The sequence below is a fragment of the Cornus florida genome, unplaced genomic scaffold, assembly GCF_030987335.1.
Source record: "Cornus florida cultivar Cherokee Brave unplaced genomic scaffold, ASM3098733v1 CherokeeBrave_3.0.0_Hap2_Chr01, whole genome shotgun sequence".
Classification (NCBI taxonomy): Eukaryota; Viridiplantae; Streptophyta; class Magnoliopsida; order Cornales; family Cornaceae; genus Cornus; species Cornus florida.
Genome location: NW_026775571.1, coordinates 27,796,618 through 27,811,041, shown reverse-complemented (window position 1 = coordinate 27,811,041; position 14,424 = coordinate 27,796,618). Strand labels below are relative to the sequence as shown.

The 14,424-nt window shown below is 35.2% G+C and overlaps 1 protein-coding gene across 2 annotated transcripts in view; it reads left to right on the top strand.

Moving 5' to 3' along the window:
* Positions 1-14,061, top strand: part of LOC132294056 (uncharacterized) — a 28,813-nt gene extending 14,752 nt beyond the window's left edge. The window contains exons 3-4 of one of the 2 annotated variants that reach the window (XM_059791786.1): positions 13,481-13,612; positions 13,786-14,061. In XM_059791786.1, the coding sequence (XP_059647769.1) occupies positions 13,481-13,563 (83 nt within the window). In that variant the 3' untranslated portion in view covers positions 13,564-13,612; positions 13,786-14,061. Of the gene's footprint in view, positions 1-13,480; positions 13,737-13,785 lie in introns of those variants that run through there. The other variant, XM_059791778.1, reaches the window with a different exon arrangement.
* The last annotated feature ends 363 nt before the right edge of the window (positions 14,062-14,424 follow it).

The window sequence follows — 14,424 nt, the reverse complement described above, 5'->3', positions numbered from 1 at the left end:
CAATTACCCTTTTTTTTTTTTTTTTTTTTTGTCATTCTAAAAGAAAGTCTATACAATGTCTAAAGGTCACTAGTCCACGTTAATGAGCTTGTCTTGAAACTATCACTTGTGTCCAAAATTAAGAATTTATGGTAGTTATAAACACGTTTAAAATTTGTCTTAACACATGCATGGAAATGTCCAAGAGGTGGTTGTGTCTACTAAAGACATGTATATTTAGAAGTTTCCGTAATTCTTAGATTTTTAATTCACTTATATGCAGAATATTCAAAACAATAATTTTGATTTTGTGTGATGTTCCATGCTTTTTTTTTTTTTTTTCCCCCCCCTGATAAGTAAATATGTATTAGAAAGCATTCAAAAGGGGAACGTATCCCAGAAGCTACAAAAGACCATGGTCCCTAAGGACCCAAAGAGCCCAAAAAAATCAACTATCACCTCTATAGATTTACAATTCTCCTCAATAACCCATCAAAAAAGAGAGCTAACAATAAAATTTTTTATTGCCCCAATAGAAGATTCCTCCCCATCAAAGGATCTTCTATTCCTCTCCTTCCAAAGGCATCACCAAACGCAAAAGGGAGCCACCCTCTAGAAATGTCGGGCGTGGGATCCCAGATGTCACCCTCTCCAAGCATCAATCAATCCTTTCGTTAGAGAGTTTTAAGAAATTTTAAAAGAAAGAAGGGTTAAAGTGTAAATATGATGACTTCCTTGAACCTATAATATATGTACTCTTCAAAAGTAGGTAAATTACTTGCTTCAGTCACACAATATTCGGACATGGGTACAAGGTATGTGTCCAACACTCAGGTTGGACATGCACTTAGAAAACACATCCAGTAATTCAATTTTACTATATTATTGCTTTAAAACTAGTGAAATTGCTTATATAAAATACTATGTTACTATTAGAATGTTTATATATATATATATATATATATATGTTGGGTCATTATGTAATTACATATAGTTGGTAGGGCCCTTGTGTTATTAAGTAAGTCTTGTATCCTTTATATAAGCCTACATAGGCTTATTAGGGTACTGTGAAATATATACAAGAAAGAAGTCTGCACTCTCTCTCTTTCTCTCTCATGATTTTGAACATGGTATCAGAGCTACACGAATTCATGGGTGTGAGAGTCTGTAATTGTGTTGTTCTTGTATAAGATTGGAATAGCGATTGTTGTGTTGGTTTCTCTGCCTTGTTTGTCGTCACTGGCAGTTCCTCATTCACCGTCATCAGATCTGAAGCCTCGTACGTCGTTGCCGGCAACTCCTCTTTGGTTGTCAACGAGCTAGCCGACATCTACCGTCTTTATTTGCAGAGGTGAGGTTCATCGATTCGCGTTTTTTTTTTTGTCGGAAGTTGCAGAGGTCGCTGCTTATTGATTCGGCCGTTGCTTGTGACTGGGTCGCCGTCGCCTCCGTTGTATTGTTCACCGGCGTTTGTGAAGGTGTGAAGAAGAAGACTCGTGTTTGGCTACACGGTTATGCTATTCCAACGCTGGTTTACTAAACCTGGGATAGCTATTCCAACGCTGGTTTACTAAAACCAGGATAGCAGAGATCCGACCTTTTTGACCAGATCCGGCCCGTTTGACCAGATCCGGCCCGTTTGACCAGATCTAGAACGTTTGACCAGATCCGGCCCGTTTGCCCAGATTCTGCATTTTTTTTTTCTCTATTTTGTTGGGTTCAACATGACGTCCAGTTCAGACTTGCTTTCTCCCACATCCAGTTTTAATTCTCCCATGACTTTCGTTAAACTCAATGGGAAGAATTACATACTGTGGGCTAAATCTGTTGCAATTTTTTTCAAATGTAAAGGTCTTGGTACTCATCTAACTAAAGATAAACTCAAGGAAACTGATGCTTCTTTTGATGCATGGGAAAAGGAAGATGCTCAGATCATCTCTGTGATGTTAACCAGTATTGAACCCCAAATCAGTTCAACTTTACTTTATTTGGATATTGCCAAGGAGATATGGGACAGATTGAAGCAATTGTATTCTGGGACATGTAATATCACCCGTGTTTCTGAGCTCTGTAAGTAGTACTTCAATCTTGAACAAGGTAATCACAGTATAGAAGAGTATTATTCCAAAGTTATGGGAGTCTGTGAGGAGCTGAATATGTATCAGTCCATTACTGCTGATGTTCGAAGTATGCAACAACAACGCGAGGACTTTAATGTTGTCCGTTTTCTTACTATTTTGTCGTTAGCATATGAGTCTATTCGTGCATAGATTATGGGCAGTCCCACACTTCCATCTCTTGCTGATGTGTTTTCGCGACTTCAGCGCGCTACACTTGCAAGTGACACCTCAAATTTGAATAATGGGCAGAGTGGTGAGCATTCCTCATTGGTAGTTTCAAAGGGTGAACATAATACTTACTGTGGAGGTTATGGGGGACGCTCCACATGTGGTGGTCGTGATTCACGGGGAGGACGTGGCCGTGGCAGGGAATTACGAAAATGTACTCATTGTGGCCTTTCTAATTATATTGTGAATTTTTGTTGGGACCTTATTGGCAAACCATTTAGTTATGCAAATCAAGTTTCCTCCTCTCTGAATGATGTTGCTTCTGGATCTCACCACGTAGCTGAATCAGATACGGTCACTGTTCCACGTGATGAGTATACTCAGTTTTTGTCTTATAAGCAAGCATCTAATTCATCTTCCATGGCTACCTTTGCCCAGTCACACACATGTCTATTGTCTTCCACTCGCAGTCCTTGGATTATAGACACTGGAGCATCCAATCATATGACTGGATGTTCTTCTCTTCTATCTGACTTTAATTATGTACCTCCTTCTCAAAGTGTTACTCTTGCTAATGGTTCATCCACTAAGGTTTCAGGTTTGGGGACAACTCAACTTAGTGATTCCTTGTCTCTCTCGTCTGTTTTATATGTTCCTCAATTTCCCTTTAATTTAATGTCTATCAGTAAGCTTACTAAATCTCTCCAGTGCTTTGTTACATTATATCCTACTACTTGTGTGTTTCAGAATCTCAAGATGTAGAAGAAGATTGGTACGGGGCATGAAGTTGGTGGCTTATATTACTTTGATTTGGAACCTTATCCTGTGGCTCTTCAGTCTTCTCTGTCTCCATTCCAGTGGCACTGGTCACCCGTCACTTCAAGTTTTGCAGTATCAAGTTCCTAGTCTTAGTCATTTGAAATTCTTGTCATGTGAAGTTTGTCAACTTAGTAAGCACCATCGCGTATCTTTCAAGTCTAGGGTTAATAATCGTGTCTCTAGTTCTTTTCATTTGGTTCATTCAGATGTATGGGGTCCAATAAAGCATTCTTCAATCAATAAATTTCATTATTTTGTGACATTTGTGGATGATTATTCTCGCCTGACTTGGTTGTTTCTAATGAAAGATCGTTCTGAGTTATTTTTAATTTTTCAAAAATTTCGAAAAGAAATCAAAACTTAGTTTGGAAGCCCAATTCGTATTCTACACTCTAATAATGCTAAGGAATATTCTTCAACCCCCTTTGATACATATCTTAGTGATAAAGGAATTATTCATCAAAATTCATGTGTTTATACTCCTCGACAAAATGGAGTTGCAGAACGTAAGAATCGACCTCTCTTAGAAGTAACCCATGCTCTTTTGTTTCATATGAGTATGCCTAAACGTTTTTGGGGTGATGCCGTTCTTACTGTCTGTCATCTTATTAATCGTATGCCGTCCTCTGTATTAGATGGCAAATCTCCACATTCTATTTTATTTCCTCATTCTCCCTTGTTTTCTCTTACTCCTAGAGTTTTTGGATGTGTATGTTATGTCCACAATCTTGGTCCTGGTTTTGATAAACTAGACCCACGTGCCACAAAGTGTGTATTTCTTGGATATTCTCGTTCTCATAAAGGTTATCGCTGCTATTGGCCTGTTTGTCACCTTAAAAAGGCCTTGTATGTATTGAAACAATCTCTACGGGCTTGGTTTGGAAAATTCTCTGAGGCGGCATTAAAATTTGGTCTTAACAGATGTCAGACTGACCATTTGGTATTTCACCAGCGCACTAAAGCTGGCTTCATATTTCTTGTGGTGTATGTAGATGATATTGTGATCACAGGTGATGATTCTGAAGGCATTGCTAAGTTGAAGTTGTTTCTGCAATATCGATTCCACACTAAAGACTTGGGTAAACTTAGGTATTTCTTGGGTATTGAAGTTGCTAGATCCAAGAAGGGTATAAGTTTATCTCAACGAAAATATGTGTTGGACTTATTAGAAGAAACATGTATGTTGGGTGGTCGGCCGGTTGATGTTCCTATGGATTCAAATACAAAAGTTGTGTTTGATGAGGGTGATCTATTTAATGACCTGGGCAGATTTCGTCGCCTTGTTGGGAAATTAATTTATCTCACTATCACTCGACTTGATATTTCATATGCAGTTAGTGTTGTAAGTCAGTTCATGGGAGCCCCTAGAATGGCACATTGGATTGTTGTTCTTCGGATTATCTGATATCTCAAGCAAGCTCTAGGTTTTTGATTACTATATAAATCAAATGGTCATCTCAGGGTGGAAGGTTTTATAGATGCCGATTGGGTTGGTTCTCCTTCAGATAGGAGATCTATTACAGGCTACTGCACATTTGTAGGAGGAAATCTTGTTACATGGCGAAGTAAAAAGCAAACGGTGGTAGCTCGATCTAGTGCTGAAACTGAGTAGAGGGCAATGGCCCATACCACTAGTGAGTTGACATGGATGCAACATTTTCTAAAAGAACTTGGGGTGACAGTTGAAGCTCCTACTCCATTGTTCTGTGATAATCAAGCAGCAGTTCACATTGCATCAAATCCTGTGTTTCATGAGAGGACCAAACATATTAAAGTTGATTGTCACTTCATTTGAGAAAAAATATTACGTGGGAGCATCTTTACTCCATTCGTGAAGTCTGAAGATCAATTAACTGATATGTTTACCAAAGCATTGGGTCATAACCGGTTAAGAACTATCTGTTCCAAGCTGGGATTATTTGATATATATTCTCCAGCTTGAGGGGGAGTATTAGAATGTTTATATATATATATATATATATATATATATGTATATATATATATGTTGGGTCATTATGTAATTACATATAGTTGGTAGGGCCCTTGTGTTATTAAGTCAGTCTTGTATCCTTTATATAAGCCTACATAGGCTTATTAGGGTACTGTGAAATATATACAAGAAAGAAGTCTGCAGACTCTCTCTCTCTCTCATGATTTTGAACAGTTACATCAAGAAAATTAAATAAAACATTAAATAATATGAATATTTAGCAGCGTACATGCGTCATTCTCTTTGAGAATTTGAAACATCCGATGCGTGGATACTACTCATACCCAATACACGTATCCGAGTCCAGGTAACATAGCTTTGAACATTTTTAATAATATGGTGGTAATATTTTTATTGTTGTGATTTAATTCAATTGTATAGAGGGCTTTACCACCAAAAAAAAAAAAAAAAAAAAAAAAAAAAAAAAAAAAAAAAAAAAAAAATTCATGTAAAAAAAAATGAGGGTATTAAGGCTGATGATAGGGTTGACTAGAAGAGACAGGGTTACTAATCAAAATATGAGGGAGAAATTAGGAGTGGCGCCTATTAGTGATGAGAAAAGTGAACATAGACTTAGGTGGTATGGTATCCAAAGAAGATATATAAATGCGTTGGTAAGAAGAGGAAGACTAATTTGCATAGATGGTAGGAGGCAAAGAGGAAGACCGAAGTTAAATGGGATGAAATCTTTGGAAATGATTTTCAATAGTTAAATATTATGGTAGAGATGACTTGTAATAGAAAAGAATGATGATAAAAGTGATTGAATATATTACTTATAAAAAGAAAAAGTAAATGAATATATTAAACTATGTTAAGAAAAGTACATGAGAGGCCTATATATATGCATGCAATAGAATAACAAGATAGCACAAAGTTCATTGTACTACAATATAGTATAACAGTGTTGTACAATATAATCTAACAATCCCCCTCAAACTTAAGGTGGGTTGTATGAAGCCAGCCTAAGATTGGAGACAATATCCCGTAAGCGGTCTAGTGGATGAGATTGTTTAGACGTAGGGTTTCATGCCTATATATAGACCTCTCATGTACTGTTCTTAACATAGTTTTTAAAAAATAGAAGAATTCATGTGACTGGCTTCATTCATATGGTATAAATGCAAGGATGATGATGAGTTAAGATTGTATTAGAAATGTTCAATAGAGGAACGTAACCCGTAAGAGAAATACAAGAATAGACTGCGTCCTTGTATCTCTTTTGCGGGTTGCATTCCCCGTTTGAATGCTTCTAATAATCTTACTTCAAAAAAAAAAAAAAAAAAAAAAAAAGGAAAAAAAAGATGATGAGTTAAGTAACTATCGCAGTAAAGGTGCAATGAGCTCAATGTTTTTACTTCCAATTTCGCACTATAAATTGTGCAACTAAATTGTGACAATTTTCATTGTTGCAATAAAAGTCATGATACAAATTTATTTTGCTTGAGACTTAGCGAGACAATCCACAATTTAACGAGGTCAATCTATTTTCTATTTACTTGAAGAAACAAAAATAGTGTAACAGTAAATTTATTGATGCATAAAATTTAAAAAGGATAATGGTAGACTGCTGAATGTTTTGTTCTGGTTTGCATGTTGTCAGTTTCCAGTGCCCCCACCCCATAGGGATAAAAAAGAAAAGAAAAAAGGTAAAAGAAACCCATAAAGCACTTGTCTATATCACTTTCAAGGAAATATTATAACAGCTCTTACCTTTTCAAGAGTGTAGTTTGCAACCTACGAACTTCAAATATTAATTGTTAAACAATTCGTTGAGGGTCCATGAAGTTGTTATGAACTATTCAAGAATCACGTACAACTACGAAACATGAAACGAACATGGTTCATTTTGGAGAATATTATTGTAGGAACCCTTAATTAAATTAGTCCTTGACAGAATATTGCTACGAGATTTGTTGCCATATTTGTACGCGACTTTTTGTGTAATTCCTTTATTTTAAAATACTTGTAAAGAAAGAATACTTGTAGAGCAAATATTTTTAATTCTCCAACTACAAGTCTTTCTCATTTTACCTATAAATAGAAGTGATCATTGTATACAAAAATCAAGAGAGTATAATAAAGAAATGTAGCTATTTGGGCTTTGTGTGCTGTGGATGTAAGCCCTTAGTGGCTGAACCACATATATCCTTGTATTCTTCATTTTGTATTTCTCTCTTCAATTTTGACATGGTATCAGAGTAGGTTTATCATACCTTACTGTATATCAACTTGTCTTGGATTTTTGGATCAACTCGTCTTGGATCTTTGGATCAACTCGTTTTAGACTCTCGACAACTTCATATTTAGTTTCAAGTTGGACACTTGAGTTAAAATCTCCGTGTACCAACTTGAGGGGGGTGTCGTTGAATATTATTATGGGAACCCTTAATTAAATTACTCATTGACAAAATATTGCTAGGAGATTTGTTACCATATTTGTATTTGACTTTTTGTATAATTCCTTTGTTATAAAATACTTGTAAAGCAAGAATACTTGTAGAACAAGTATTTTCTATTATCTTTCTACAGGTCTTCCTCATTTCACCTATTATAATAAGTGATAATTGTATGCAAAAATCAAGAGAGTATAATAAAGATATGTAGCCCTTTGGGCTTTGTGTGCCGTGGATGTAAGTCATAGTGGCTGAACTACGTATATCCTTGTGTTCATTTTCTGTTTCTCCCTTCAATTTTGACAGTTCAAATATTATAATGTCACAGTTTGGGACGTGTAATGGCCCAAATTCTATTGTTCTTTTGAAATTTTACAAAACTCAGTTCCCAGATTGATCCTCTTGCATTTCTAGGAAATCATTTTATTAAGCAGGATAATTGAACTTCTTAATTTATCAATTACATTGCTTTCTGAAGTTGGATTATGTGCCGCTCTATAATAAAGATAAACCAAGTCCTAAGACTCGAGATATTGTCACGGTTGAATAAAGTTTCGTATTTCGGAATTGCAACTGGGGGAGGGCATATGGAGAAAAACTTATTCTGTTTGTTGAAAGAGTGCTAGTTCCATAGAGCAGAAAGGCTAAAAGAGAGAATCTAGTGACAACCAACATGAGATTTATTCATATAATAAATATAACATAGTTTAGCAACTAGCATATTCACGAGGACACCAAAAAAAGGAACATAACCAGCATAACATATACAATTCATTCTAATTCACACAATTTGAATATAGCATATAACCTAGGCAACTGACAGCACTCCCATTGCAATTGGGTTCATAAATTAAAACGAAATAAGGATTGTAAAACAATCACATATACAACATAACTAATTTAGTTGTACATCCCACATGCACCACAAAGTTTACTCAAACATAATACTACAATCAAACATCTTAGTAGAAAAGCGAGAAATAACAAGAAGAAAGTTTCCCAATTTCTCCTTGATCCCAAGATTCCCACATCATCATAGGGAGTAACAAAAAAGCGTTTCTATGTTATTAAATGATGTAGGAAGAAACTAGTGATTATTACAAATGTTCGATAATAGATAATCATATCATAAATATAGGCAAATGTCTTATGCAATCACCTGTATCGTCATCAACATTACAAATGCAGTGATCTAGTGGTATTGACTGCAATGCTCTGCTAGTGTTTGATTGCTTGGAGCTGCCGAATTATATTCTTGTGGTGATAATATGGGCTGCTGTTGGGATATGACAGATAGCTTATTAAGAGAGGGCTTAGAGAGAAAAGGGTGGAATGGGAGAATGAGGAAATGTTTGAGATTGAGAGATGAGAGACTATGTTAATGTGGAAAAACCCTAATGTATAATGAAGTAATGTTAGGTGTATTTGTGTGTCAATGTGTCTGCGTGTTTGATTTACATTTCCGGAACCTGGCCATACCTAATTTGGCTGCTTCAATATTCATTTCACTAGGAGCAGGCGGGGTTGTAATATCAGAAAAACCCATCCCGTCGCCATCCTTGTTCTTATCTATGGATGTCTGGCTGGTGGAATTGCTCTTTTTGCTGGCTCTTCCTATTTTATCTAGTTAAACAGTACCCATGCTGAATTATTTTGTTGGTATAACCAGAACTTGCTATGTAATCTGTTTTTATGACTAAAAATTTGTCAAGACTCTCAAATAGTTTATATGATTAAAATAACAAGATTGTTGCAATCTTGGTAATAGGAGATGTTGATATACATATCTCACTTTATTTTTTTTTTTCCATTCAGCACTAGAGCATTTTATTTATTTATTGGTATATAGTAGATGACAACATATCAATAATAATTTGACCTAGGCTGGTAGGGTTGGGCCATAGTCCATTGCATCTCCAATCAGAAGGGTTATAGTTAGTAAAATGCAGGGCTGGAAAAATGGGTATTATACAATTTTATTTTGACATAAGAAAACATGAATGACAAACTTACTGATATATACATATACAGGTAGAATACGAATGCTAATAAAAAGATTTGAGTTAAAAAGTACGGTAGCATTTATATATTATATGTTGTACATATATGACAACAATTATGATTTTTTCTATTATTATTATTTTTTCTATCGTACCTCAATATTCAACCAAATTAAAAGATTAATGAAATAAATTCATGGTTATAAAGATTTAAAAAGACGTTAAGAGTTGCATACTTATTTGCTCGTATATTCTATTTTGTACTAACCAGAAAGAGGGATATCATGTGCTGTATCACAAATATTATTGGTACCTAGAGCCTTGTAGCCTAGTGGTATTTCCTCACCTTCCAAAGTAGAAGGTCGAGGGTTCAAGTCCCCGTGTAGGGGCAAAAGTGGGTGTGTGAGTATGGTTCTTGCCAATGAAAAAAAAGAAACTCTTTACAAATTTAAGAAAAAAATTCCTAGATATATACTATTTTTGGCTAATCAGATATAAAATTTTAAGTTTCCTGCTCACTAGGATAATGAAATAGTTTTAGACAGATAATTGTTATGTTATATGAAGGCACACTATTAAAAATATCATTTACTCCCTCCGTCCCACTTTAAATGTCGCGTTCGGGAACACGTGAGTCACGGTTCCCGAACGCGACATTTAAAGTGGGACGGAGGTAGTATTATAATAAAATGATTAAAGGAAATGAAAGGCCTAAAAATGTTTATGCAGTGAAGTATTTTTTGTATGGTACGTGCATTATACATTCAATTCAAAAATACAATTATCATTTGTTAGGTTTGAAACCTATATGGCAAAGGCAAGTAGTGTTTTTTTAATTCAAGATGGCCTGTAGGCAAGTTTTATGTATCATTAGTTCTTGTTAAGGAGACTTGGTCTGAAATATAATTTTTGTTTTTTTTGATATGTAATATTTCATTAAAGGCCCTTGAAAGGGGAGTTCTCCCAAGAACAAACAAAAAAAGCCAACAAAGGCCAGCTATAATCTCAGTCTATCCACAAAATCTACAGAATCCCCCACTGATTTACAATTTCACCCATTTACCCCAAAAAATAAAAGAACTCAGTATGATGTATTTGAGAGACCAAATAGGAATCTCCTCTCCATCAAAGGATCTCCTATTTCTCTCTCGCCATAACCCCTACCATATACGAGGGATGTCCCTCCAAGCATTTGTACAAATGCATACCAACATTTTACAACTTCTTTTGACCTTAGCTTAAGGTTCAATTATCAAATGACCCTCGGCGGATATTAAAACAAGCAAATATTATTTAGGTTGTGATGTACAAGTGTGAGGAAAAAAAAAATAATTGCCTTTAGATTACTGATGATCTTTTATGTCATAAGCATCTAGAAATTACTTCCTATTATGGATTTTCTAGCCATATTGCTTATGATTAATATTAGGAATTAATCCTCCCAGGATTCTACATAACAAATATGCAATGGCAACAAAGAAAAATAAGATGGAAATAACACACAAAAAGACAAGATTTATGTGGTTTGGCAAATTGCCTGTGTCCACAAGCGAAGCACGACTAACTTTTTATTCAAAACATTTATTCAAAATATGAGGATTACAATTCTCAACGGATTACCAAAATGTATTCCACACATACTACAAATAAGAAGACAGTCTTCTAAAATGAATACTCTCGCTCTTGGCCCTCACTGATTTCAATCTCCTTTTCCTTGCCTATCAAATAAACTCACTCAACTCAACTCAAAGCACGGGACTCTATTTATAGATGAACTAACCCATAGCTTGGTGAGCAAGTGATACAAATCCTTGGTGGTCAAGATCCTGTAAGTTAAACTCTCACCAAGTTATTCTAAGTTGAATTGATTAGAAGTTGGCATGTGGCATTTTACACAAATCAAAAGCTAGAAAAGCACCACATCAGCTACTTTAAGAAAAACTGGATAAACGTTGCCATTTTTGAAGGGCATACACATCGTTGCAGATGTCTGAAACCCATCTCCTATTCCTTTCTTTCTTACCCCTCCCTTTCTCTCTTTAAACCTGCATAGTCTCTCACTCTGCCTCCCCTATATGTGTCTAAAAGTTGGATACAGGTGCGTAGAGATGTATTGCACATTTAAATATGTTATATATTTTTCTATTGTTAATGGTTAATGTTGTTGAATAAGAATATGCTCAATTATACTCAAATTAAATTGGATGTGACAAAAGAATAGGGTTTTCATGTATCTCATTGATAGAAAACTCCTATTTGCTATTTGTTAGAGGATTTAACTATTAAAGTTACACCATCTCTAACAGTTTAAGCTTTTAGAGTAGGTGGATGTTAACATGGTATGAGAGTAAGGCAAGGTCTTGAGTTCAAACCTCATCGTCACCCTAATATTAAAATTGAAAACACGTGTTGGCCCCCTCTGAGTAGATGGTTGTTAACATGGTTTTTTTTCTTCTTTTTCTTCAATCACGCTATTTGAAGGATCGGGCTCTCTAGTTTGGGTTTGTGTGTCGGACACATATTCTATACTCGTACCCATGTTGCATCGTGTCTACATGGTACATTAAGGGAACTAGAAGAGTCCATGTACCATAGCTTCTTTTTCTTTAGTTTTTGCTCTCTACCCACACAATCCCAGCAAACCCTTTCTGACCTCATCTCTATTACCCATTTTTACAGGATTTTTGTTGATCTGAATAGAAAGGGAGATTGAGAGAGAGAGAGAGAGAGAGAGAGAGAGAGAGAGAGCGAGTTCCGCTGGGAATCAGTTTCCAAAAGCCATTAGTTATTAACTATGCGAAACAATAAATTGTGATGGAAACGGCTTGGGGGCTTTGAGGTGCAGCAGCAGGTTAGAGTAAATGAGCAATTTGGTTTCTCGTTCCATTCTCAGGTTTATTTATTTTTTAAAGTTGAGATTCTCACCCACTTTGTCCCTGTGGGGACTTGAAGTCTTGAATCTTTGACCTTCAACTTTTAAAAGGTGAGGAAGTACCACTAGGTTATAGCTTTTGGTAATAGAAAATGGCTTATATGAGAGAGAGAGTTTTGGTAAAGAACATTGAAATGGTAGAAGTTTGATTCTGTGAACGGACTGCCATTCGGTAGCAATGTACTGCAATTTGCCATTATAAAAGGTTATTGTTATCAGAGGTTTTTTTTTTTTTAAAGCATCTCATGTGATATGATCTAAGTGACAGATTTGTGTAAAATGCTACATAGCAATGTCTAATGAATTCAATTTGGGATAAATTACAGAGGTATTAAATTAAAGATCCTGATCCTATCTTAATTGTTAGTTGGGATCTACAACACCAATTGTGTTCTGTCATTTGATTAGAAATCAGGCTTTCAATTTAATTTTATAATATTACTATACTAGGATAGCAGGGAAAAAGTCTTTATATCTTTTGATATGCTACGTTTTCCTCCTTTTAACATTTTGTCTGTTATAGGTGTCAATTTTTCGCTTTAGATTGCTGCCTTTCACCAGTGCTTCAGTAGCGAGTTTCCAGTGTATTACGGAACCCGAAAGCTATATGGTGTCCGCTAAGTATTACAAAATTCGAAAGCTATATTGTCAGTTTCAATGTTCCAGTACAAGTAATGGGCAACCATAGATTGATTCCAGAAGACCCACAAGCTCATCTCTTTTGTCTTCTACCATTTCAATGTTCTTTACCAAACATTGCATGCCAATCTGTTTTGTTTATTTCCTCCCTGTTTAAAATTAGGTATAGATAGAGTTATTATCTGCAGACAATACTACTTAATGCGATCCCATTAATGACCTTAGGTTTGTTTTTCTCGATACGCAACAAATAATCATTCGACTGCTGAGTTTCATCATCAGTTTTTGTCTTCACATTTCATAAATGCAATTTGCTTTGAGCTGCTCGGTCTGAATGTTGTTGAGACAGAGAAACCCTATTTTTCTTGTTGATAAGACTAGTTTATAACTCGTTTCAGTGCCATTGATCATTCTATTTCTTTGGTTTTCTTGTGTAGGTTCTTATGTGACTCATGAGACAAATCACTTTGTGTACTTCTATTTGGACTCGAAAGCAATCTTGCTATTCAAATCTGGTTGAGCGTGATGCAAATTTACTGGGATAATGACGTTGATGATGATGCTACAAGGTAGTGTGGTGTATGTATTTGATTGTAAAACTCCTAGCATGCAGTTTCTTTAGCAAGACATTTTTCTTGTGATTAACTTGTATATTTTTTTATTTTCATTTAAATGGGAACTTAAACTTTTTAATGTCTTCGAATCTTAATGTTCTTTCTTAATATTTTTGCATGTCGCTAAGCAACGGACGCTCTCTCTGATTACAATTAGTACGAGAAATTAGGAGATGGTCTCGGACAATGTGGTCCAGTTCAATCAAAGCTCTCTAATTAAGAAAAGTGGACTAATAGCCCTGTTTAGCAATCGCTTTTGCTTAGTGCTTTTGTTTTGACCTGAAATAGAAGTAATGTTTCTGTTTTAGAGTGTGTTCAATACTATTTGGAAGTATGTTTGGTAACGTTATATTTGTTGTAAGATTTTTAGAAGCAAAAATATTAAAAACATGTTTGGTTAAAAAGTGTTGCAAATTAAATGGCAAGCTAAAAGTTATTTAAGGGTTTTTATTTTTATTTTTTTGGTTACTGATTATTGCTACCGTGGTTTTGCTATAATTCGGAAGCAACTAAAAACACTAATTTGGTACTTCTAGTTTTGGCCTTTTTTTCGATAACGTTATTAAATACGCTTTCGTGTTTTGTTTCATTACTACACATGTCCGAAGCAAAAAACACGGTTGCCACATGCTATTAATTTTAATTCCATTACGTATACTTCATAGCAATATTCGCAACGTAAGGTCTCTAGTTTCATCAATGAAACATGCAAAGAGGTATTTATCAAATTGAGTATCGCTTTGTTACTTTCATGAAGAGATATGTTC